Raw genomic sequence first — 24,912 nt, forward strand, 5'->3', positions numbered from 1 at the left:
TCATTTGTATTTTTGCTTGTGCATATTACTCAACTTATTTTGATTCTTGTCTATAATCACCACAACTTATATGTATAACTCAATATCTAAAGTTATCTTTATTAAGTTTTATCATTCAATTTTAGGTCAAGTTGGTTGTTTGTGTCTATATGTCAGCCCTGTGATAGACTGGCTGACCTGTCCAGGGTGTACCCTGCCCTCACCCAATGTCAGCTGGGATTGGCTCCAGCCCCCTCCCAACCCTATAAGGATAAGCAGTTCGGATGATGGATGGATGTTTAATTTTACTGTGACTTTGTGTCATTTGGGTAGCTAATAAACAAAATATAGAAAAGAAAAAAGAAAAAGAAACAAGTTATTTTGATGTTTTGTGAGGTCACTGTGACATTGACCTTTGACCACCAAAATCTAATTAGTGTTAGTGAGATATTACGTTCACAAGAATGGGGTGGGCGGGCGGACACACACACAAACACACAAACACACACACACACACACACACACGAAAGTTGGAAGGCAAGCAACGGTACCGTTAGGGAGCAGGAGGATCAGAACCAGGTGAGCAGTCAGCAGGCGGACGAACCAGCCACAGGGACCAGGAAGTGCAGAGGCAGAACTCGCGGTCGGGGACAGAAGGCTGAGGCGTTTACCGGGGCAGGGACGAGCAGAGTCGATACCGGGTCAGTCCGGAGATGAACGCTGGAAAGTCTAGCATGGATACAGAGAACAATCTGGCAGTGAGTGAGTGAGTGGACCAAGGCTGATTAAATACTGGCTTAATTGGAGATGGAGTGCAGCTGGGAGCAACAGGTGGGGACGGTGAGGCTGGTGAGGAGGTGTGGCAGAGAGGTGAGTGTAAAAACACCAGAGAGATCAGGTAGGAGCAGAGCCGGATTGTGACAACATATGAATATTTGTTGTGTTTTTCCACTGAAGCAGCCACACTGAGGCCTCTGGGACTCGTCATTAATCTTTACTAACACACTCATCCACCTCAGCCCGGTTAGCCAGAAAGCTAAATGTTCCCAGTGAACAGCGTCCCGTTCACAGCATCTTAGCTCCGAAAGCATCTTTGTTAACTTTCATGCAGTGGTGGCAAGATGGTTTCAGCTCTACAGTAAGATTTTTGTAAATGCACCCATCCTGAGGCACTTCAATAATGAGCAACAAATTGGTGGTGGAAAAATGGAGTCTGATGAAATCTCATGACTTTGGTGTGGAGAATGTGTTATCTGCTCTGCTCTTTGTTGAGTTCGAATTTTCTAAATGTCATGTGTTCTATGTCCTTTTTATTGTGCTTCTTAATAACCATCCTTCATCCTTACTCCTTCACTCCACCCCTCACTTTAACCTTCTCCCTCTCTGCACTCCAGTACTCTTTCTGAGGGAGGGCATGGTTGGAGAGTAGCTTCCTTCTTTCTCGTCTCACCCACTTTTCTCTTCATCCTTCACTCCTACCTTCTCCTCATCACTTCTTACTTCAGATTACTTCCTCTCCTCTCCATCCTCTCTTCTGCCATGTGGTGGTGGACTGTGTTGGGCTGTGTGCTGCTGATGGCGACACTCACCTTATTCCTGAGTACTCGTCGGCGCTACAAGGTGTTCAGCGAGAAGTGCCTGAGGCCCCCGGGACCCTTGGTCACTGACAGCAAGCAGAGGGACGAGAGGCTGAAGAAAGGTAAGAAAAAAAAAAAGTGCAGTGTCTGACCTTGATTATTGTGCATCTCCACTTCTAAATATTTTATTTGTCCCTTAATGGACAATTAAGGGCAAGTGTGTTTGTGTGTGATTGGACCAAATCGTCTACTTTGGCATCCAGTTTAAACGCACACCTTTCAGTGCAACCTAGACATATCATCAGTGACCCTGCAGTCATCGGGTGTTTCAGGTCTTTCAACATCAGAAAGCCTCGCCCAGGTGACCCAGCCAGGGTTGATCATTGTCTAGGTAGCTTAATTTACCATTAATACGTTAAATTTGTAAATCTTAAGACGACAGAAAATTCCCTGTTAACAAGTCTATTTCATGCATCGTTTTAGATTGGGTGCTACCACTTCATCACCCTACATAGGCCTACAATCATTTCAGAGAGAAATCAACCTACCTATGAATTGAGGTTAGGAAATAATATTGATTTTACGGTGACATTATCAACAACTGCATCTTTTGTTGGCTACTGGTACTTGCCCACGAGATGGCAGCATTAGAGCACAAATGGTAACCTGTTGAATCTTTCTGATTAAAGGAGACAAGCGGTATTTTTTTAATGTAACTGGTGTGAATTATATTTCACAGTGTGAAGATTATTCAAAAAAATTTAATTGTCCTTTTTCCCTCTCATGAATCGACAGCTTGAACCACAGTTCTCCTGTTTAAAACACCACATTTGTGTTTAGAAAGAAACACACAGCGTCTGTTGTTCACCTTCTGGGTATGAATGAGAACCTGTAGAGACAGAGCATGTGAGTGGTGGATAAATAGCATGAGCTAGATAATTGAAACTATTTGATTTAAAACACAATAGCTTTTTGGCTGATTAGCAAAAAAATAAAAATAAATAAAAAGGAGCAAATTCAAAATATTTTTTTCAGTCTGGAGTATAGACGAGTGATGGAGCACAGTTTCTTTTTGCTCATAAAGTTTAATGAATGTGGATGAGAGAAAAAAAAAAATCAAGAAAGGCTGTTTTTAAAACCTGTGCGTCTCCTTGCAGGTTTTACTGCGGATCGTGTCCCGCCTGCTCTGGATGCAGTGGTGATTGGAAGTGGTGTGGGAGGTCTGACAGCAGCGGCGGTTTTGTCCAAAGCCGGGAAGAGAGTTTTAGTTCTGGAGCAACATGATCAGGCCGGAGGCTGCACACACACCTTCGAGAATAAGGGATTTGAGTTTGATGTGGGTAAGATACCAGTACACGTACAGAACAGTATATAAACACACACATACACACACATCCCTGCAGCTGCAATGTACCTTTTCCTCCAATTAGTAAAAGATCATAATAATGTGTTCAAACAAAGATTCACAACTGGAATATGGAGCCTAAACGTTTTCTTACATTGTGGAGGCTCTGTGCTTAACCAGACAGTCAACATGTTTTATATTAGTTTCATATTCAACTAGAATTACCGTCTCGTGATTGTGTGCCTCCACCAACCAGTCAAGTTGCAGGGAATATGGTCACAATTTCCTCTTACAGCATTGAATGATAGCCAGGAGTGTTTTTGCAGAGCATTATGATGTCACAATGAAGTTGACCTTTGACCTTTTAGATATAAAATGTCAGCACTTTATCATTTTATCTTCCTCTTGTTAAATTGTGTTGGAAATTCTATATTTAAAGTGTGAAGCAGATTCATAACATTTTTCTGAAGAGTGGAGCTCAGCAGGTATTGATCTAAGAGGATTAACCAGTTTATCAATTGTACTTAATAGAAACTTAAGAATTATTCAAATTTTCTGTAATAATTTGAGAAGAGTAATGCTGTTTGGATTTCTTAACCTAAAATTTGGTTTTACGCCACTTGTGCTCACATTTATGCCAGGCTCTTTTTGTTGCCCTGTTTAGAGCACCAGAAATTACCTACGTTTTTATAGTTGTAATGTCATCCATAATTTCTGTCTCTGTAAAGTTAAATTAACAACCAATTTGTCACACAAAGACAGGGAAGGCATATTCAAATCTATGTGTGACCAGGTACACCTTACAGAGTCATGTGATAAAATCAAATGTGTCTGCACAAATGGAGCATCTGTTCACTAACTTTAACTCTGCCACCTACAGGTATCCATTACCTGGGCCAGCTTCACGAGAACAGCCTGCTGAGGATTGCTCTGGATCAGATTACAGACGGACAGCTGCAGTTTACACGTCTGGGGCAGCACTTTGACACACTGTTCCTGGGTCAGCCTGACCAGCGCAGGTAGGGCGTGCCTCATTACTTGTTACAGCATTTTAGAGTTTCATTCTTTCTTTTTCTTTGTTTCTTCTGCAAGGCTTTTCTTTATTTGCTCTACATCGCATCTCATTACCAGGATTAACCAACCATAATAAATGAAATAAACAAAATCATGAACTGTGTGTGTTTTAGTAATACTTTCTAAGGCTCCTCCATATCTTAATACATCATAAGTGTTTATTTTTTCACACTCTTGAGAGTACACGTCCTACCTCACTTCTCTGTCATTCTCAGGGAGTACCATATGCATGCAGGGAAGACTGAGATGGCAGCAAGCCTAAAGAAGCAGTTTCCAGGAGAGGAGGAGGCCATTGATGAGTTCATGAGACTGATGAAGGTACAGGGAGGGGGATTAAGGTTGTGGAGTGGAGTCTTTTTTGTGCGCCCACTCGTGGCCATCATTCATAAGCTCAGTAGTGGTATTCACTGCTATACAGATGACACCCAACTGTGTGTAGCAAAATTGAAAAATGCACCTCAGAGGGGAAAAAAAGAACATATCCCCTCTTTCTCTTTGTTTGACTCTGCAGCACCTGCTCACTGTCTGAAAGCACCTTTAGTGCAAAATACTTGAACTTCATTTCTCATATAAACGGTGCTTTATAGGTAAAGTCTCTTGTTAAGTTTGATTAATAAATACACCTGTGTGTCCTCCTCTTTCAGCTAGCCGCAAGGCGGACGCCACTTATCGCCATCTTGAAGATGATACCGTTTTGGCTGGTTAACTTCCTGGTTCGTACCGGCCTGTTACATCGCATGTCTTCAGTGTTCTCCCTGGCAACAACCAACCACTCAGAAATAATGTCCCGCCTCACACAGAACAAGGACCTGCAGGCACTGTCTGCCTACCTGTTCTATGGTGCTCAACTCACTCACACACACACACACACAATCATAAAATCACATTCTCAATGTAAATCTTCTGCAATTACCTTTTTCTATGTGGTTTTCTTTTTAGGTGTCCCCCCGAAAGAGTCCAGCTTTCTCATTAACGCGCTGCTTATTCACCACTACAAACGTGGTGCGTACTATCCACGAGGGGGCGCCAGTGAGTTCGCCTTCCACATCATTCCCGTCATTCAGAAGGCAGGCGGCACTGTGCTGGTCAGGGCTCCTGTGCAACGCATCCTGCTCAACCAGCAGGGGAAGGCCTATGGTGAGAAAGACTCTGTGATGCAGTGGCCTTTTATATTTATATATATATATATATATATATATATATATATAAGTCTGCACAGCTCGTTCTGTTCATGGTGAAACACTCCCTCTCTGACACTCACCAACTCCCTGCCTGTCAAGCAAAGCTATTTCTTAAGTCGTTTTGGGCAAGTCCAAGTCAAGTCAGAATCCGTCATAAGAAAATGAATAATAAAATGAAACACGTTTTCAACATTTTCTGTTAATAATGTCACAGCACTCGTAGTACTGGTAAATTGATCTTAGGTATGCAGAATCAGTTACCACGAAGGCAAATTGCTGTGCCAGCTAAAAGTCTACAACATTACACTGAATACCTTTTGTTGCCTTTTCTTCAACTGCACTGACAAAACAGAAATTGCTATTATTGGCCCCAGCTTTCTGCACCCACAATTTCAGTCATCTCTTGCTCCTCCTTGCAATTATTCTGAGCTTTCTGGAAGCAAACTTGGTGTAAAATTTGACTCCCACTTCATCTTCAGAGTGATGTTTCTACCATCTATGCAGCATTGCCACGATTGGTTCGATTTTGAGTTTTACTGATACAGAGTCCACCATGAGCGTGTTCAGGCACTGATGTTTTATTTTTGTTCTTACGCAAGCCGAGCCGAAGGAACCAACCTAGCGAATCAATAATTTCTTCAGAAACAGTCCAAACAAAGAATAGTAAAAAGAACTTCTATGTATGTGTTTATATCAAAAAAGTTGACTTTCTACGAAGCAATGCTAGATGATTCCTTGTGATGAACAGTATTTATGTGTGTATTTGTGTGTCAGGTGTGACAGTGCGTAAAGGACAACAAGAGATTGAGGTTTATGCCCCTGTTGTCATTTCCAACGCTGGCATCTTCAACACCTTCCAGAAGTTTCTGCCTCAGCAAGTACAGGACAAACCAGGTAACGCAGTGTGTGTAACAGTGCATTGTAGTCTTATCTCATTTGCTGTCTTTTTCCACTGTATGTTACTTGTAACCTGTGTTTGTGTTTGTAGAGATCAAGTCATTGACGGGTATGGTTCGTCATGGTATGGGTTCCTTCTTGGTCTTTGTTGGTCTGGATGGAACCAAAGAGGAGTTAGGGATTGTTTCTACCAACTTCTGGATGTACAAAGACAACGACTTGGATTCATTGTAGGTTTCTTTATATCTTTTTTTTTCCTTCTTCACCTTGTATCCTTGTAGTTTGATCTTACTTCCATTGCTCTGTTCTATTGTATCTTTCATTTTATGGATTTACCTAATGCATTTCTCAATGTGTCTGTGTCTGTCTACATAAAACTATGCATGAAGAATGGAGCGATACTCTAGCCTGAGCAGAGAAGAGGTATTAGGGAACATTCCCATGATGTTCATCACCTTCCCATCGGCTAAAGATCCCACATCCAGCATCAGACACCCAGGTAACACTCAGGCACATGTACATTAATGTATACTCGCTACTTGGTCATCAAATCTGATCTTTGTCACCTTTGATTCCTCTCTTTGCTCTTTGAGTCTGTATATTCCTTTCTGGATAGTGTAGCTTCCAGTCAAAAAAATGCACGGCTGGACTAATGGTCTAAAGTAATTTATTCTGTCTTTGCAGTTCGACCAACGTAAGAGACAGACACAGACTTGATATAAACAGGTCTCGCAAAATAAGTCTCATAAAAACACACTGCCACTACAAACCTACACACCTCAAATATCACACATACTCACACATCCGGGACAATAGTGACACTGCAAACACGTCAAACTATGAGCAACAAATAGCGGGTCTCTGAATTTATATGAAGCCTCATCAATTACAGTTAATTAATCTATGGCTCAGGGATTGAAAACAACAACAAACAAACAAACAAAAAAGATTACAGCAAAAGGCCCATAACCTTAGCCAATCCTTCACATGGGAAAAAACAGTGACAGTCAATGTTACACTCTCGGACAGTCCTATTAAAAATAAATATAATATTAAGCTGTGGCCAAACACATTTTAGGAACCATTGTTTTCATTATATTATCAACTCAATATGCTGTACCTTTAACTCATTCAGAGCTGCAACGTGCTTAATATCAGAGCGCTACTTCCATTGTCCCCCTAAATAAGGCACGTTACACTTTCTTGGACGAGCAACACAGTTGTTCGAGTGAAGAGTGAAGGACTTTACTACCGTTAACGTGCCCCTGCACATATTCAACTGGCCAAAGTTTACCCACAAGCAACAATTTTACTGGACAACCCAGGATCGTTCACTCAAGGAGATAAATGAACTGAAAATGTTGCATCACTCTTTCTTTATTCCCCTTCCTATCTCTCTGCAGGTAAGTCCTGTATGACATTGCTGACCATGGCTCGCTATGAGTGGTTCGAGGAATGGGAGGGGACAAAGCTTGGCAAGAGGGGACAGGACTACCTGGATATGAAAAACAGCATGGCCCAAGAGCTGCTGGAGTGGGCGCTAACCATCTTCCCCCAGTTGCGAGACAAGGTATATGTCAGTGCTTGCATGTAGTTGTTTATGTACTTGTGCCTTCATACGGTTATTTACACAGTAACATCTCTTGTATCCATACTCACATACACATTTACACTCAGCAGAACAGTACGTTAAGCTCTCACTTTCGCTGATTCAAAGTCACCAGTAACAAAGCAATTCAACAGTACAGGCCTAGACTACCAATATCATTAGCTCTCAGGTAATGTTATATAGCTCCCCATTGCATCTTTATCAGATATTTCTATGCAGAGTGTAATACTGCCGTGAGAATTTGTGTTAAATTCCTGCACACTTGATGAATGAGTTGATCAAATCTACATCTAATCCTATCCTCTTATCAAACTAACCACAATTTAAGAGGTCAAAGAAAGTCTTTTGCAGTTGCATGTTAAAATTAAAATTAAAATTGGTTGCTTTGTCAAATCGGCCTGCTGGTATGTCGTTTGAATTAGAGCACAAATTATGCTTTTAAATGAAAAATTGGTCAGACTATCACTGTAAAGATACACTAGTTGATATTTTGTATTTTTGACTACATGTAATGTGAAAGGCATGTAGTCACACGTCCGCAGAGAACCCACACCAGACTCAGTAAGACTTTTTACACATACGGTGATGGTTTGAATTTCTACAGTTCTGTAATCGCCATCATCTACTGTCAATTTTCCTTTTCCCTGCCAGTACAACGTGTACATACTGTATGTGTATGTATGTTCAGGTGGTGATGGTGGACGCTGCCACCCCTCTAACAAATGTCCACTATTTGGGCGCTCCAAGAGGTGAGATGTACGGCGCTGAGCACAACTTGGAACGCTTCACCCCAGAAACGGTTGCTAGGACACGACCACAGACGCCGATCGATGGGCTCTACCTAACAGGTGACTTGACGGGACAGTTTCAAGTGTAGATTCTACAGAGATGTGACAGGTGTGCTCAGCGTTTGTTTGTGTGGGTTTGTGTGTGCGCAGGTCAGGATGTATTCTGTAACGGCATGGCTGGAGCTCTGCACGGCGGACTGCTCTGCGCCTCTGCTGTCCTCAATCAGATCCTCTACATTGACCTTCTAGCCCTGAAGACCCAGCTCAAACGCAAACAGACCAATCATAAGCTGATCTAGCAGCGACCGGGTTGTAGTATAAATGCACATAAATGCTGTTAAATTAATGCTTTACACACACACGCACACTTTACACCTGATTCTCAAATTGAGCTCAATTTCTGGTGTTATTTTAGGATATTTTTTTGTTTTCCATCGGATACCATTGTATCGTGACAATAGTAAAGGAATCTTCCACACTGAAGCTAGCAGGTAGAACACCGGCTGTGGCAGCTCTAATGGAGGAGATGGATGAATTTAAACCCAGAATGACCTACATATGGCCTATTAAATGTGCAGCAAACTGATTTAAAATAATAATCTGTCATTCAAAAGAACGTAGGCGTTAGGCCTCTGCATTCAGGGCTTCATCCCCGGATGTTTTATGAATAGCCCCGGATCTCAAAGATATAAAAAATATGAGGTGAACATGGCATTATCCTGAAATGCAGGAACAGCGGGGAACTTACGGAATAAAATGTCAAACCCAATAATATGAGCAACGTTGCAGAAAGATGCAGAAGCACGGACTGATTTCCATAAACCTGTTGGTGAATGCTGCACTTATCCTCCTGCCTCAAAACATTTCCATTTATCAGTGTTGCATTGTCAGAGAAAACTCATTTTCCAGACTTTTAGGTATGTCAAGCTAAAGCAATACAGTTGAATACAACAACTCTGCTGTTCATTTGTTTGTGCTGCTGTTTAATGCTGTTGTGTTGTTTCTATAGTCAGTCTACACTCATTTCACCCACATAGGATACACAAAATTAAAACCTCCATCGTGGAAATCATGGCGTCTATTTTAATGTTTTTTTTTAATGCAAGTAACTGCAGGAAGTTTTAACACCATCAGTTAGAGCAATACTTCAGCTGTTCCAGACCGCAAGTGCAACACCATATACCCACATTATACTTTTGCTTTCTTTTAAAAAGGCTGAAATGTCAGTGTAATTTAATGTTCCCACAGTAAGACTGGTCGCAGACATGAAAACATGTTCAGTTGCACGTATATTATTGTAATTTCCTCGGTGTAGGGGAAAAGGGCGTATCAGGTGTTTGTTTTTTTTCTTTTTTTGTAAGTGACTATTAAAGAATTGGTACCTAAAGAACAACACTTAAAAACAATATCACACAAACTGCATGTTGTCAAAAAACAATATTAATTTGTGAATAATTCACCCTTTAATGACAGGAGTTCTTGTTCGGAAAGGAGTATCCTGCAGAAATGTGCTGCCTTTATGGCCCATTGGCATTGTAGCTGATAAATGGAGCCACACTTTTGATGTCAGACATTTTTACACCTATTATGCAACACACAATGAAGCCTGGGTGTAACTGGATGTATTCTCTGCATGGCTGTACAAAGTGTTTGTGTAACATTATGTTAGACAGACAATCAGCAGCATTATTAGATCTTGCTACAACCATGCTGCGAGCTTATTGGCTCACTGAAGCTGATGATATTTCCTCCTTAGTTACAGGAATTTGGTGCCAAATAACGAGGCTTTTTTTGATACCCAATAGTAGCTAAGCACAGAAAGCTGTTTTTGTGCCTTATATGGTTAATAAAACTGCTTGACAAAGTGTGGGAAAAGTGTGTGTGTGTGTGTGTGTGTGTGTGTGTGTGTGTGTGTGTGTGTGTGTGTGTGTGTGTGTGTGTGTGTTTGTGTGTGTGTGTTAAAAAGTGTACCACTTCCTTCACACATTAGATGTTGCATATTTCTCACACAAAATAAACCAAGCTCAACCTCAACATCTTAACATTTTATTATCGTCATTAATCTCATCCCAATGAAACTTGAACATATGGATCAGGGCATATAGATTTATATTTAAATTTAAAGTTACACTTTGCACTAATTTTTGATGAGTGACAAGGAAACTATACCATACTATAAACCAAGCAGTCACTTTTGCTTTGAAATATCAGTGCTCAACAAGTTTAGTTTCAGATAAACATTAAAACATGTTCAATCACACGTTTCTTACTTTCATTTTAATGTGTAGGGGAGACAGGCACAGGTAGTATATCTATGTTTGTATGAAGAAAAAAGTGACTGAAACTATGAAATAAATGTCAAATAAGTGAGTTTTCCTTAACAAGTATAAATATATATTAATGTAGTACAATATCTTATATGGTCACAACGTTTCCTCTTTATAACCTCTGATAACTTGATAATGAAAGGGTTGTTGAGTAGAGGGAGGGTCCTGTAGTTTCTTCCTGTCGTCCATCTCCTTTATAAGGAGATTACCTAAAAGCCTGACAGCCAGAGCGTCCACGGTCCTTCAGAAGTGTTCTTCCACGGTAAGAATTGCTTATTAAGTTGAAATATTGAAATGACCTCTTACTCTGTCTGGACTTGGAGGAAAGCTCCAATTTTTTGCATCTGTCTACTGCATGAATGAAGGGTATGTTTTGTGCTCCTGTGTCTGTCTGTCTGTCTGAACAAGTTACCTTGTCATTCAGTGATTATGCCTAAAGGAACTGATATCATGGACACAGCGATGACAGTTGTCAGTGAAGTTGCTGGAGTCCTTCCAACACACCGTCAGTGCTCCATTCAGATCACAAATAAATGCTCAAACTACACCCTGTCTTTCCCCAGGTAACTGCAGTTCTTTTCTGTCTTACATTAAAATCAGTTTATTATTTCATATATCATATATATCAATTTATTAACACTTTTCCACTGTTTCTAGTCTACACATGAACAGTGGTTGGTGCGTGGAGATGCTGCCACCCACAATCGACCCCTCTTCAGTTGGGAAGGGACTGTTCAGCAAGACTGCCGACACTGCTCGAGGAGCTGTTGGCATCTTCACCTACGATGTCCTCAACAAATCTACAAAGGAGTCCACTGAGAAAATAGCTGTCATGTTCTCCGTGCCCTATGACTTCAACTTGTTTTCAAACTGGTTTGCAGTGGGAATCTTTGACAAGGAAACACAGTGTGATCATGATCTGTATCATAACATGTACAACAACCAAGAAAACACATTTGCCAGAAAGAAAGGAGGCTGTTGTCTCAGTTACAAGAGTGATCAAATTACCATCTTGGCTACAATGTCAGACTCTTTCCAACCTGATATGAAGGTTGAAGTAAGTGACAGCTGAAATAAGAGAATTAAATAGTGCTAAGATGTAGCGCAAACCTGGAGCTACTTAATACCACATTTGTGCAATTTGAACTGTATTCTGCTTTGCTTTTCATTGAATGAATAATTTTCTCTTGTAATTTGCCTCAGAGCATGAAGAATCCGTAATGACTTCTGTGCTATAGAAACTGGAAACTAGATTACTATGATTTCAGCTGTAATGTCTTGTGATGAAGTAAACTGTGTTATAAATTGCTTTTATTTTTTTCACTGTAAAGATCAAACATTCAGTAAATCTGCAAAGTCAGTCCTCTTCTGGGTGTGGTCATTCTCAACCATGAGTTCCGTTTTTGAAACAAATAATCTGCAGTATTACTGAGTCAGATGAGAGAGTGGTCTTCCTACGCATACATTAGTTCAGTTGTGACTGTACTTGAATACATACAAACTGCATATTTGTAACAGATATTTCACCAATGAAAATAAGCAACTTTTATTTATAAGTTTTATATAATTTTAAGAAATACACTTATTTTCTTTCTTGCTGAGAGTAAGGTCATAAGATTGATTGATTGAACAGGCCAAATCTGTTTTTTTTTAAAGAAGCTATGTGTAACTTTTGCTATCGCTAAATAGCCAATGTTAGCATTAACAGCTGGGTAGGGCTACCGGTTCAGGACAGACTGGATGCTACAGTGACTGGGTGTTGGAAAGTGAGGAGGACCAGGGCTAACTGGTTAGCATGCTAACTTCAGTAGAAGAAAAGAAGTGATAGAAATAAAAACAAAACAAGAGGGTTGCTTTCCACCTCTGGAGACAGCTCTTGGTGAGTAAAGGAATAAAGTTTAATGCTGAACTTGCAACATTTCTTCTAGACCGGTAAGTAAACAGCTTGGTAACGTAGCAATTACAAAATTTACAAATAGCTCCTATAAACTGTACATAAACCTAAGTGTAAATATGACAATCAGCCATTTTAAGGACATCATGAACCAAACTTTGTCTTGTCTCTTGTGAAGAGAAGTGGTGGGGGAAAACTGTGCTTTTAATAGTCATGTTTTCTTTTGGTTTCCTTTTCATGTAGTACAGAACATGTGGTATAATTGAGTACCCTAAAGTCAGCGACCAAAGTACACTATACTTTTGCTTTATTTCACGTGACAGTGAACTTACATTGAACTTTGGTTACTGAGTTTTCCACAATGCAGCTATTCAATTTGACACCACAGCTGAGATGTTTGTTTCCCTTTAAGGTTGAATAAAACATCTCAACATCTTAATATTTTATTATCTTTTATCAATCTCATTCCACTGAAGCTTGAACATATTCATTAGGGGCATCCATGGTAAACCTGCAGGTCTCCATTTTTGACCTTGGTGAGCCAGGATTCATCTTCTTTATTGGTCTTGTGAATGGCAGCAGAGTCTTCCAAGGCTGAGTCTCTTCCAGACTTGTGATTGGTTGCTCTGTGATGAGACTTGACTTGGCCACCATATTCATGGCAAGGAAGAGAGTAAGAGAGATGACACAGCCCGTTCTTATTCCTCTTCCAAGCCGATACCAGTCCGATGTTTCTGGCCCAGAAGTGACCCTCAGCTGAAAATCATTGTAATAATCCACGATCCGGTCCTTGATCTTGCTGGGAACATGGTGGCAGTGTAGTGTGAGCTTGACCAGTCTATGCGCTATTACCTGTAGAAAATTGCCAGGAGGTCCAACCATAGGACGACAAGGTACTGTCTGTTTTCATGGTCTTCTCTGATGAGCTGCATGACTACACCAGTGTGCTCCAAATATGCAGGAACAGTAGGAACCCCACTGTTCACCCAGGGCCCAATTTAGCCATTATTGAAGAGAAACTTGGTCAATCTTTGGGAAACAATGCTGAAAAACACCTTCTCGTTGACACGCAGCAGTGAGATTGACCAAAACTGAGTGATGTTCTCTGAGTTTTCCTCTTTGGGGATCTAAACTCCCTCAGCACATCTCCACTGGTCAGCAATTCTCCCCCTTCACAATACCACCTTAAAGTTTTTCCATAGGTGTTGACGGAGGACTGGGCAGCGTTTGCAAACTGTGTAGGGTATGTCACTGGGGCTTAAAGGAGAGGTTGAGCATGCCACCTTGATGACTTCCTCAACGTCCTTCAGACTCTGCTCCATCAGACTGAACTCTGTTCTTGAAAGTGCTCTGCTGACGAGAGCTTTGTTGGGTTTCAGTTCCTGTTCCCTCATTCATAGTTTCATGGCAAACATTTGGTAAAATCAAAGGCAAAAAAAAGGCAAGTTGTTACCCAAGTATCCAAGTATGGAGTACAATCTTTGCTGTATAACACATAAATCTTGATCTAAAAAGAATAATGTTTATTTTGTTAGCCAAGAATTTAGACTCTCCATTGCAGGAAGATATTTTATACCCTTAGCAGACAACCATTTGTCTGAAAATTGTACTTATTTTATTTTATTTTGATGTATTCATCAGCAGCAACTGTGCATTTAAAATGAATACGCTTTTATTCTGAAAACATCCTTTCCGCCGGCCAGAGCAAAGACAATACTTCCGGTCTGTGTGAGAAAGGCGGATTCGGCGGCCCTACAGAGGGAACAAAGGACGATTGACTGAGTACGTTTACGCTGTTTCCAGCACTATTACTTGAAAATGTAACATTTTTTGCCATTTCTTAACTTTGGTGTAAAAATACTTAAAATATATTTGCGTTGCCTTTTAGTGATTTAGCTAGTAATGGTTATTACCTCCATGTGCAGAGCTAGCGGGAGCTGGTATTGTTCCTTACTTTAGCTACAACAGCGAGGTTTATTCAATCATCCTGCAAGCGTTGCACACTTCAGAAGTGGCAGTCGGTCTGTACAAACGCGTATTTTGTGTGTACACGGGTTCAAAATTATTCCAAATTAACTAATTAGATATGAACTTCAATATTATGGGGCAAATGGTCTCTTTGTGTTAGCAGGTTTGGCTAGTAGGCCAGGCCGGGTATGCTAGCTTTTAAGGCCCCGTCAGCCGTTGTTGTTGTTATTAATGGTTACCAGCGGTAGTCAGTCATTTTCCGGTTTCTTGTTGCTGCTTTGCCTAACAAGCAACTAAACTGTAATAGCTGAGTGATTGCAGTTCAATTAATGTGGGTGATTTCTTTGTCTTACCCAGGTTAACCAGTATAAAAATGGCCTGTTCCCCATAACCCAATCTGCAGCCACGATGTCAAGTAAGTACAAATACATTTTACTATTGGTGACGAAAATCCACTTAATGGTGGTGGTTGTGTTCCTATTGATATTACAGAGAACATATTTCATGGTTTTGTAAATAACGACCAATCATTAGTAACTGGTTTCCTTTGCTTTCATTCATTACCGTTGCCCTTTTTTTTCTTCGTTCAGAGACTCGATCACCAAATCAAATGTTAACATTTTGTTTTAGTTGTTAATATTTGTAGATGTAATAACAATCCTATCATTCTTGGGGTACTGGAGGGACATTGCTTGATATCAGTCCAATTTACATGTCTGTCTGTTCTTGCCACATCATTTTTTTTCACGAGGTTGGGATAATAGGAACAACAAGATAGTGAGCTGATCAGATTTAAAAATTCATAGTGTGTGTAAAAATGGCCTTCCTGGTCAAATTTAGGTAGATTCTATCTACTTGGATTTAAAGGTTTGGTTCAGCTAGATGTCTCCAGGACCACATTTTGTCGTGTTGACGCAGTTTTAAAAATACTCAACATTCATACAGCTGTTTGTTCAGCAATACATTTGAGGTAGAAACTAAAGAAACTGATCTCCCCCCAGTTACACTATAAGTTTAATAGCCCATAGGAAGATGCAGTGCCTGTGAACATCATCTGTGACGTGAAAACATCTCATTTATATACTCACGATATCTCACACCATATGTGATATTTTTCATAATAATGAAAAAAGTGTTTTTTTTTTCTCAGTGATACATTTTATACTAGAAAAATTAGGTCAGACTCAGGGGCTCATTGACTGATGAGTTGTGTTACTGATGTTTAGGTGGCAGACCCAGTGTAGAGGGATTTTATGAGGCAAAAACTATCAATAAAATATATAAACCATACGCAGTAGGTTGATGTAATAACTGACTAACATTACTTTTTTTCTTTCTCGAACAGAACGACCATCCTACGCCCCTCCCCCTCCCCCCGCCCCAACAACAGTAAGTGGACAACTCTGGGTTCCTGTCTTATTAACTATGTAGTAGCCAGGGGCTGCGCTAGGTCACTGTTAGTACACGTTAGTACACTCTTTGGTTCCTATTTTATCTTTCTTTCATACTGTCTTACTCCCTCTTTATCCACTTTTTATATTTCTTTCATTTAATTTCTTCTGTCTGAAGACACAGAAGTTGGCACAAATCTTGTTCAGCCTCCCCATCATCGCTCTCACTCCTGCTTTCTCCTGTCATACCACCACTTATTGAAGGTCTTGCACAGATGGGGTCAGTTTGCCTCGTGTGCTTTTACGAAGCATTGTTGCTACTGGGGAACAAGTTCCTTTGAAATCTGTTTTTAAGAACTTAAAGCTTTTAATGTTAGTAGACTTGCGTACAGTGAAGGAATCAACATGCTTGTTTTGTTGCTTTTCATTTCCTTACATTCAGCAGCAGGGCACAACATGTGTAAAGTTGAGGTGCAATTGTACAGTCAACAAATACAAGCAACTTGTGCTTTAGAAGGGATAATTTGAGCTCGTTGCAAGGTCTTGGTTCACATGTTGTGCACACACTCTGAATGCCAGCCTGCCGAACAGTTGACGCCATGGAAAACAAACAAACAAGCAAAAACATATATTTTCATGTTTCCCCTCCCTTTTCACTTATTTATGTTTATCCCTCTTCCTCTTGTTTGTGAGCCATTTCTCATTCGTGTTTTGTCTCATTTGTCTTCCATCAGCAAATGCCTTCCACCCCTGGGTTTGTGGGCTACAACCCTTACAGCCATCTGGCCTACAACAACCTCCGGCTGGGAGGGAGCTCCGGAGGCTCCAGCAGGGTAATGAATTGATGGAGGGAGGGTATGGGGTTTAGGGGAAGTAAGCAAATGTCATGGACTAAATACACAGGTATGAGGAAAAGGTGGAAAGACAGCGGCATTAAAATTAGGCTCATATGGTCGGGCTCATACAGAGGCTGTTGGGATGATGAAGATGACCAAAAATGATAGAACGTATATATATATATATATTTGTAACGATGGTCTCAGGCTATTTTAATAACTTTTATATGGAAACAAAGAAGAATAGTTTTGCGAAAACCAAAGATATTGGGAAAAGATGTTAAGGATTTGATCAGTGGGAACTTAATGAGATGTGAATTTGTAACAAAGGGGATATAACCTTCATTTGGCTGCATTCATTTGGGTTTTAGACGAGTTGTTCTGTTCAGTTTTATAGTAGAAGCTCATTTGCAACCTCCACAGTTTCTTTTTATAAACGGCTATCATCATTCCCCCAGTCATTCACTGAAATGCACCACAGTTCTCGGGCTCGGTGCATGATGCTAACAGTATCAACAACAACAATATCAACATTGACTGCTATATATTAATTTATTTTTTTACTATTTCAAGTGGGTAAAATCTAGAGCACCTTTATTCTCTCAGCCCCTTGCCCCCAAAAACTTGTGTGTTAGACCTCAATCCTTATAGCCATTTAGAAACCCAGTTTCTCCACCATACTTAATGACATTATGTCAAATGCTATGAAAAATGAAATTGCGCTCGCTATGTCCCTGCTTCTTTTTGAACTCAGACTTTCAACACCTGATCGTGTCGGGTAATGACTGAAACTCAGACACGAGTGACTGTTGCAGAGATTTGTTTGTCGAACGACCACAAGAGGCTGGTTTGTGAGCTTTGCTGCTAGTGCCAACACTGCAGACTTTCTGTATACTGTGATGCTGGGATGGTAATGCTACTTTTTTCAAACAACGGAAAATGATGTGTATCCCATCTTTGCCAACACAGGTCACCTGCCTATTTCGCAACTGATATCACTTTAATAGAAATCTGAACCATGCCACAATTTCTTCATCTTATGCGGACGTTTGACTCCTCACGGTCGCTCATCTTTACATTTTCAACAACATATTTGTGTGTGGGGTTTTGTTTTTGTTAATAATTCTCAGTTATTGTCAAGATCATTTTATCGCCCAGCTCTGTTTCAAGACATGCAAGTGTTGGCTGCTAAAATTAATTTATATCTATTCATGCATGTAAATGGTTTGACATTCATCAGTTATGTTTTTATCCAGTTGTTTGAACACATTACATGTTATGAATTGTCATGTTTACGTGTACACCATGACCAGACCATAATCAGCAGATGTTTTATGATACTTTGTTTGCTTTTCCCTCCTCTCTGAACCTCTGTCCTTCATTTGTTTATTTCCGCTTCACCTACATCCCTTCTATATCCCCATTTATTCATTTCTCCCCTTCTTTGCCCTCCCTTTTTTGTCTTTCTCTCTTTTTCTCTCCCCTTCCTACAGAACTCCTCAGGCATCACTGTCCCAAAGCCTCCCAAGCCTCCAGACAAGCCACTGATGCCTTACATGCGGTACAGCCGGAAGGTAAGCAGGAAGGTAAGACACCCATCCACGGTGTCTGCTTTTACTGCTTGTCCTCCCATCCCCTGAAAAGGTGCAGCGGTTTGAGGGTGGGAGACAGCCAAGCCATGACGCCTCACCACCACCTCAACCATCTAGTGGAGACTTTCCACTCTGTTATCCCGTTGGCTTACAGTAGTCTCCAGTGTTTGTCAAGCGCTAAAAAGAAATAACAAGCATGTGCAAGCATGATCCGCTCCTGCCTCTTTATTTCCCTCCTTGTTTGGCCCTGTCTTCACCGCTTCTCTAGTTTTACGGCTGTAATTCTGCTTAAAGACAAAATCTACTATAAAGATTCATGTTGCCATAAAACCAGTGATTCTGTCTTTAGAAATATTTCATTCTATTCCATCCTGGCTTTTTGCAACACTTGACGCTTCACCTTTTTGCCAGTTAATAAATCTGTCCGCTAGATGCATCATTTAGGAGCCCTTTTTCTTATGCACTTTTCCTCCCTTTATTTCCTTCACTGCCTTCTAGTAGTATTATTTACAATTAACTGCACTTGACCTGTTCTGACCATATCTTTTGTTTGTGTGTGTGCGTGTGGGGGAAACGCTTCTGCTTGTGTACGTGTTTGCGTCTTGTGTTTGCGTGCACATGCAAGGTATGGGACCAAGTGAAGGCGTCCAATCCAGACCTGAAGCTGTGGGAGATTGGGAAGATTATCGGAGGCATGTGGAGAGACCTGACCGATGAAGAGAAACAGGACTACCTGAATGAGTACGAGGCTGAGAAGGTGAGTGGACAGACGGATGCAGGTCTGCACAGTGCTCCCTCTGTACTGAACTCTCCATCAATCAGGCCTTATTACAGCCACTTATTAAAAGCCATATAACAGCCTGCTTGCAGTTTGCCAAACAGCATTTAAAGGAGACTGAGAACACGAGGAAAATTATTCTCTGCTGTGATGAGACAAAAATTGAACCTTTTGGAGAACTCCATCTTAATTCTTTTTCTCTGGTCTCTCTCCCCCTCTCAGATTGAGTATAATGACTCTTTGAAGGCCTACCACAATTCCCCAGCCTACCTGGCTTACATCAATGCCAAGAACAGGGCTGAGGCCGCAATGGAGGAGGAGAGCAGGCAGAGGCAGAGTCGTATGGACAAAGGCGAGCCATACATGAGCATCCAGCCCGCTGAAGACCCTGATGGCAAGTCTTGCTTATGGATGTTTGAAAACCGCAGAGTATGTGTAAGTTACCTGTTAACCTCTTCCCTCATGATGGTCACTTAATTCTCCTCTTTATCTTCTGCACAGACTATGATGATGGGTTTTCAGTGAAGCACACAGCAGCCGCTCGCTTCCAGAGGAACCACCGGCTCATCAGCGACATCCTCAGTGAGATTGTGGTGCCTGACGTCCGCTCCGTGGTCACCACAGCCCGCATGCAGGTCCTCAAGAGGCAGGTCCAGTCTCTTATGGTGCACCAGGTAGGATGGCAGGACTAACCCTAACCCTTTGCCATGCCCGGAGAATATGTGGGCTGAAAGGAGCTCGGTGGCCTCTCCTGCTTCACCCTGTGTCTCTGGTTGATTTTCAGAGGAAGCTGGAGGCAGAACTTCTGCAGATCGAAGATCGTCACCAAGACAAGAAGAGACGCTTCCTGGAGACCACTGACTCATTCAACACTGAACTCAAGCGGGTACAACAGAACTCATTCACATAGACAGCTGAGTGTGTAGTGAGGAGGTGGTTTCAGATTGTTCAACATCCTTTCGAATAACTTTTAACCACAGACTGATTTTATTTAATTACCTGAACAAAATATGAACTTGATCACAAAGAAAGAATTATTACTCCTGATTTGTAAAAGACAAAAGTAGCATGGTCTTTTACAAACCACAATTTTAGGAAAATGAAAATGAGTCATAACACCTCATTTTATTTACATATATTTGTAAACCTGCAAGTTGTTCTTGCTACTTTGCCGTTACATTGGGACTCTTGTAAATTGAGAATTGAGTTGTGTTTTGAATCCAGTGTTTGGTGTGTCTCCAGCTGTGCAGTCAGAAGGTGGAGGTGGACATGGAGAAGCTTGCAGCAGAGATGGCTGCTGCTGAAGAGGCAGCCCGGCGCCGGGCAGAGGAGAGGGAGCGCGAGGCCGCCGAGCAGGCGGAGAAAGCTGCTCAGCAGGCTCAACAGCAGCAGCAGCAGCAACAACAACAACAACAACAGCAGCAGCAACAGCAGCAGCAGCAGCAACAACAGCAGCAGCAGCAGCCACAACAACAACAGCAACAGCAAGAGGCTGCTGGGAACAAAGCTGCAGAGCAGAGCAGTGCTAATGCTAAAAGCACAGCTAACCCCACTTCAGGGACCAAGGAGGAAGACATGCCCCCACCAGTGGCGACAGGTACGTGTTTGTGTTGATTTAATGTTTTATGTCTTTACCAGTGGTTCTCAAAGTGTGGTCCGAGGACCCCCAGAGGTCCTTAAGGTGGTTCCAGGGGGTCATTCATTTTCACTGTAATCCCATCCATAAGTAACACAATAAGAGAAGGTATGACTGCTTTGGTCATGGGTTTCAAGTGTTCAAACATTAATTTGGTCCTAAGCAAATATTTCTGTCTGTACTTTATTACCTCCACAGATAAAGCAGCACCTGCAGAGACCTCTTCAGAACCACATCCTGCTCCACCTCCCGCATCTGATCCTCCCTCTTCTGCCTCTGATAAAGCAACTCCTCCCCCTGAGCCTCCCAGGGAAAGCAGCACTCCAAGCAGCAGCACCCCGAGTGACGACAGCAGCAGCAGCAGCAGCAGCAGCAACAACAACAGCATGCCCGCTCCACCCTCAGACAGCACCCCTGGAGTAGCAGCCCCAGAACCCCCAGTGGCCCCCGAAGCTAATTCCAGTGCAGCTAACCCTAACGTCGTGTCCGCAGCACCTCCACCTCCCCCTGCCTCAGAAGAACCAGCTCCTCCTCCACCACCACTACTACCCCCTAGCCAGAGCAGCCAACAGTATGATATGTAATAGTCGGTGTGTTAGGTACACAGTGGTAGCTGTAGAAATCCTCCCTGTGCTGCAGCCCCCCACCTCTGGATGGAGCGGCAGGTGTGGAAGAAGTGGGATTTGTATGGTGGCTTTTAACACACAGTGCTGAATGGCTGAGGGTCTGTTAGTAAGTTCAGCAAATAGTTAACATGTATTTCAAACACGAGCTACTGTATGTAGGGTTTTCATCAACTAGCTTCATGCATCTGGACCAAACAAGGGGAAATTACGATTTTGCTTAAATCTGCGCATGTTTCCTTTAAATTTATTCAGCAAATGCGAGTGGGTTCAGTGACATGTCACCAAAGAGTACAAGATTTGACCAGACTGTGTTTGTACTCCAGGCATCATACGGGCCGTTCTTCTTTTCTAATTGTGTCACTGAAAGGATTTTTTTTTTCTTTTCTCATTCAAAATAACCTCACACAGACTGATGCTAGAGGGATGTTACACTGCAAATGGTTAGCAATAACCCTACTAGCTGCTGGGACATCATTGTACAGGTATCTCACTCAACACCTTACCTAATCTGCTCCTGCTTATTGTCCAAAATCCATCTGTTACCTCAGATACATTTCCAGTTGTCAGGGTCCACATTCACAATGTTGATAGTAATGCTGATTCTGAATAGGGCTGCAACTAACCATTATTTTCATTATGAATTTAATGTGGTGGTTATTTTCTCAATCTATAAAATATTTGAATTCAAACTTCCCAGGGTCCACAGCAACATCTTGGTTATCAGGGCACAGTTAAATGTTGCAGAGGTTGGGTGAGCCCAGCATTCATGTTAATCACTGGGCCCTGTGCCATCATAAATCCTCCTGCCCCATGGAAGGGAACACCATTCTTTCTCCCTGACTGGCCGCACCTTTAAACTTACTTGAAGTGATAGTTGGGGTTATTTGATGTGGGGTTGTGTGAAGCATTTATCTATAGTCGGTGTGTTGCCTGCAGTAGATTCAGATCGGCGATCTGCCAGGTTTTGAGAAGCAGTCCCCCAGCACAGATGCTGAGCGATGAGCTGCTGCAAAGTAAATGTGTTTCAGCTACTTTAAAAAAAAATGCTCACAGAAAAAGCTAATATCAGTTTAATTGTTGCTTTAATTTGAAAGTTTTCACAGCTTTATCTGCCGTCAAACAGCCCTTTACTTTAGAACTACAGTTTGTGAACCATTGAACTATATTACTATGCACAAGTGCAATCTGCAGATCAACTGTTTGAGTCATAAACGGCTAAGCATAGGTGCGTATGTGCGTAGGAATACAGTAGTTCAACAGTTGAAAAATATTTAGTTTCAAAGGAAAGGGCTGTTTGACGGCAAAATAAAGCAGTGAAAATTTCCAAAAAAAAAGCAACACTTAAACTGATATTAGCTTTTTTTGTGGGCAGCTCATCACTCAGCTTCTGTGCCGGTGTTTCTGCTGCTTCCCTTAACTCACAGCGCACTGATCTGAATCTAGTGCAGGTAACACACTGACTATAGATAACTGCCTCACACAACCTCGCGTCAAATAACTCGAACCATCACTTTAACGTGCTTGTAAGCAAACAGTAAACATTTAGCGGCTTCACCCACCTTTTGAAATGTCTTGTTTTCGACCAACAGCCCAAAACCCAAAGATAATCAGTTTACAAATTGTGACGGGGAAAAAAAGAACACTTTCACGTTTTCAGAGGTTGGACATTTTTGCTTGCAGCAAGTTACTGAAATGATTAATTGATTATCAGAATAGCTGCCTATTATTTTTCTCTTGATAGATGAATCACCTTGGCTCTAATTACGTCTCCCTGCTGTTGTTAGAAGGGGAGTCATGTCATGTAGCAGTGTGTACATTCTTCTATGGTACAAACTTGTCTGTGATACAAAGTAAAGACACCGGGATGAAGTGACTTTAGGAGTTGTTTGCAGGGAGAAGGCATTGCTGTTTTTTTTTTTCAAATACATGCATAACTTCCACTGTGTAGACTTAATACTTTTGGATGTGGCTGAAATGTTTGAATACTCCTCAGTTCTCATGTATAAACCTTTAAATCAGCCCTTGTACTTTTCTGAAATAAGACCACAGGGGTTTGATTATATAGTTCACGTTCAGCGCTGGGCGGATTTTCTGGTGTTGACGGTCAACAATGCATGAAAGGACCCACCACCCCTCCGCCTTCCTCCCTTTTAAAACCCCTGAATTTTCTACTTTGTCATTTTGTTTGATGTGCAAAACAACTACTGTTAGTTCTACTTTGTGTTTTAGAGATCTAGTGGAACCTTTTAGACAAATATAATCAAATTCAGCCTTTGTATTAAACCTGTACTCTTTGAAACAGATGCCATTTCTAAGACATTTCAGTTTAACTGGAGACGACACGTCTGGTCGTCATGGAAGTGACAAGTTTCCAGGTCTGGGGGAAGCCACGTTTTAATTATTTGTGCACCCATAGTCTGCATGCTATACTAAATACTAACCATCATCCTGTAAGCATTTGAACAATAACTGAAGTTTTAGTGAAAGAGTTGAGGCTGAGCATAACTGTTTGTTGAAATTTAAATGTAGGACAAAACTCATAATGTGTGCAAGAAACAGAAAAATGAAGTGATGGGCTCGTTCGTCTCTGAGGTGCTTCTTATAATCTGTGGATGATAAAAATGACCTGCGTTGAGTATAAAAAGTCAACATGGATGTTTGTTCCCTGTATTCATCACATTTATGTAGAAAGAGCTGACACATACTCAATTAGCATTTAATCTGTAACGTTTAATCTGTAAGAGTTTCTCTACAAGTTGAGACCATTTTCTTAAAGACTGCATTACTCCTTTAGACTGGATATTCCCGTTAACACCACAAGTGTTCAACAACTTCAGCAGAGAAATGCACAGGCTACCCTCATCCAAATGTAACCTCAGTCACTTATGCATTTAAAGGACTATTTTCTTACTTGAATTGGACTGTTTTTAGTAATATGCCTCTGTTTTTTGCATCTTTTTTTTGTACTGTCTAAACTTATCTATCCAAATAAAGGTGATTTCTCAGTCGTTGGCTGTCTGACGTTTTTCTGCTACACCAGCAGGTGATAGTAGTAATTTTCTTTTTGTAATATTTTCCCATAACTTTGGAATTAAATTTGAAAATCAGATCTTAATTTATCTTGGTTGAACTTTTTTTTTTTTTTACTCATTATTTGGGGGTTTTAATGTTTTTTATTTTTCCAATGTGGTTGTTCACTGTAGTTTCCTGTACAATATACAGTTTACTTTCAAAGGAAAGATAATAGTACACCATAAACCATAATAGTGAAGATACAGATAAACAGTAAATACAATCAAATAAAATAAAAAAATTTAGAAAGTGCAGTGAGCTCTATATATCGAGACCCAAGTGTTTGATTACAATTATGTTATCAAGAAATTACTATAAACCAATAAACTTAAAAACCCAGCT

The 24,912-nt window shown here is 41.1% G+C and overlaps 3 protein-coding genes across 3 annotated transcripts; all 3 read left to right on the forward strand.

Annotated features, from left to right (window-relative positions):
- The first annotated feature begins 786 nt into the window (after positions 1–786).
- Positions 787–8,749, forward strand: LOC111223679 (all-trans-retinol 13,14-reductase-like). The gene is made up of 13 exons (XM_022747916.1): positions 787–836; positions 1,485–1,678; positions 2,714–2,896; positions 3,782–3,920; positions 4,191–4,293; positions 4,620–4,815; positions 4,915–5,112; positions 5,931–6,050; positions 6,145–6,283; positions 6,443–6,552; positions 7,457–7,623; positions 8,351–8,510; positions 8,601–8,749. Exons 1-13 carry the CDS (start codon positions 787–789, stop codon positions 8,747–8,749), a joined length of 1,908 nt encoding a protein of 635 aa, XP_022603637.1.
- Positions 8,750–11,019: 2,270 nt separating this feature from the next.
- Positions 11,020–12,017, forward strand: LOC111223773 (bryoporin-like). Its single transcript, XM_022748038.1, has 3 exons — positions 11,020–11,039; positions 11,202–11,340; positions 11,435–12,017. The coding sequence occupies exons 2-3, from the start codon at positions 11,207–11,209 to the stop codon at positions 11,847–11,849; spliced, it is 549 nt and encodes a 182-aa protein (XP_022603759.1). The 5' UTR covers positions 11,020–11,039; positions 11,202–11,206; the 3' UTR covers positions 11,850–12,017.
- A 2,366-nt stretch (positions 12,018–14,383) lies between these two features.
- Positions 14,384–22,808, forward strand: LOC111223748 (SWI/SNF-related matrix-associated actin-dependent regulator of chromatin subfamily E member 1-like). The gene is made up of 12 exons (XM_022748009.1): positions 14,384–14,453; positions 14,997–15,054; positions 15,985–16,028; positions 16,765–16,863; positions 18,360–18,452; positions 19,084–19,215; positions 19,459–19,630; positions 19,738–19,910; positions 20,021–20,122; positions 20,479–20,634; positions 20,746–20,833; positions 21,071–22,808. The coding sequence occupies exons 2-12, from the start codon at positions 15,048–15,050 to the stop codon at positions 21,454–21,456; spliced, it is 1,452 nt and encodes a 483-aa protein (XP_022603730.1). The 5' UTR covers positions 14,384–14,453; positions 14,997–15,047; the 3' UTR covers positions 21,457–22,808.
- The last annotated feature ends 2,104 nt before the right edge of the window (positions 22,809–24,912 follow it).

The sequence above is a fragment of the Seriola dumerili genome, unplaced genomic scaffold, assembly GCF_002260705.1.
Source record: "Seriola dumerili isolate Sdu_G_001 unplaced genomic scaffold, Sdu_1.0 BDQW01000113.1, whole genome shotgun sequence".
Lineage (NCBI taxonomy): Eukaryota > Metazoa > Chordata > Actinopteri > Carangiformes > Carangidae > Seriola > Seriola dumerili.

Bases quoted from the DNA above. Each gene is read 5' to 3' on its own strand.
- LOC111223679 (XM_022747916.1), top strand. From the start codon at position 787: ATGGAGTGCAGCTGGGAGCAACAGGTGGGGACGGTGAGGCTGGTGAGG. The intron at 2,897-3,781 runs GTAAGATACCAG...TGCCACCTACAG, and splicing joins GGGATTTGAGTTTGATGTGG to GTATCCATTACCTGGGCCAG. The intron at 4,816-4,914 runs GTGCTCAACTCA...TTTTCTTTTTAG, and splicing joins GTCTGCCTACCTGTTCTATG to GTGTCCCCCCGAAAGAGTCC.
- LOC111223773 (XM_022748038.1), top strand. From the start codon at position 11,207: ATGCCTAAAGGAACTGATATCATGGACACAGCGATGACAGTTGTCAGT. The intron at 11,341-11,434 runs GTAACTGCAGTT...CACTGTTTCTAG, and splicing joins TACACCCTGTCTTTCCCCAG to TCTACACATGAACAGTGGTT.
- LOC111223748 (XM_022748009.1), top strand. The intron at 16,029-16,764 runs GTAAGTGGACAA...GTCTTCCATCAG, and splicing joins CTCCCCCCGCCCCAACAACA to CAAATGCCTTCCACCCCTGG. The intron at 18,453-19,083 runs GTAAGACACCCA...TGCACATGCAAG, and splicing joins GCCGGAAGGTAAGCAGGAAG to GTATGGGACCAAGTGAAGGC.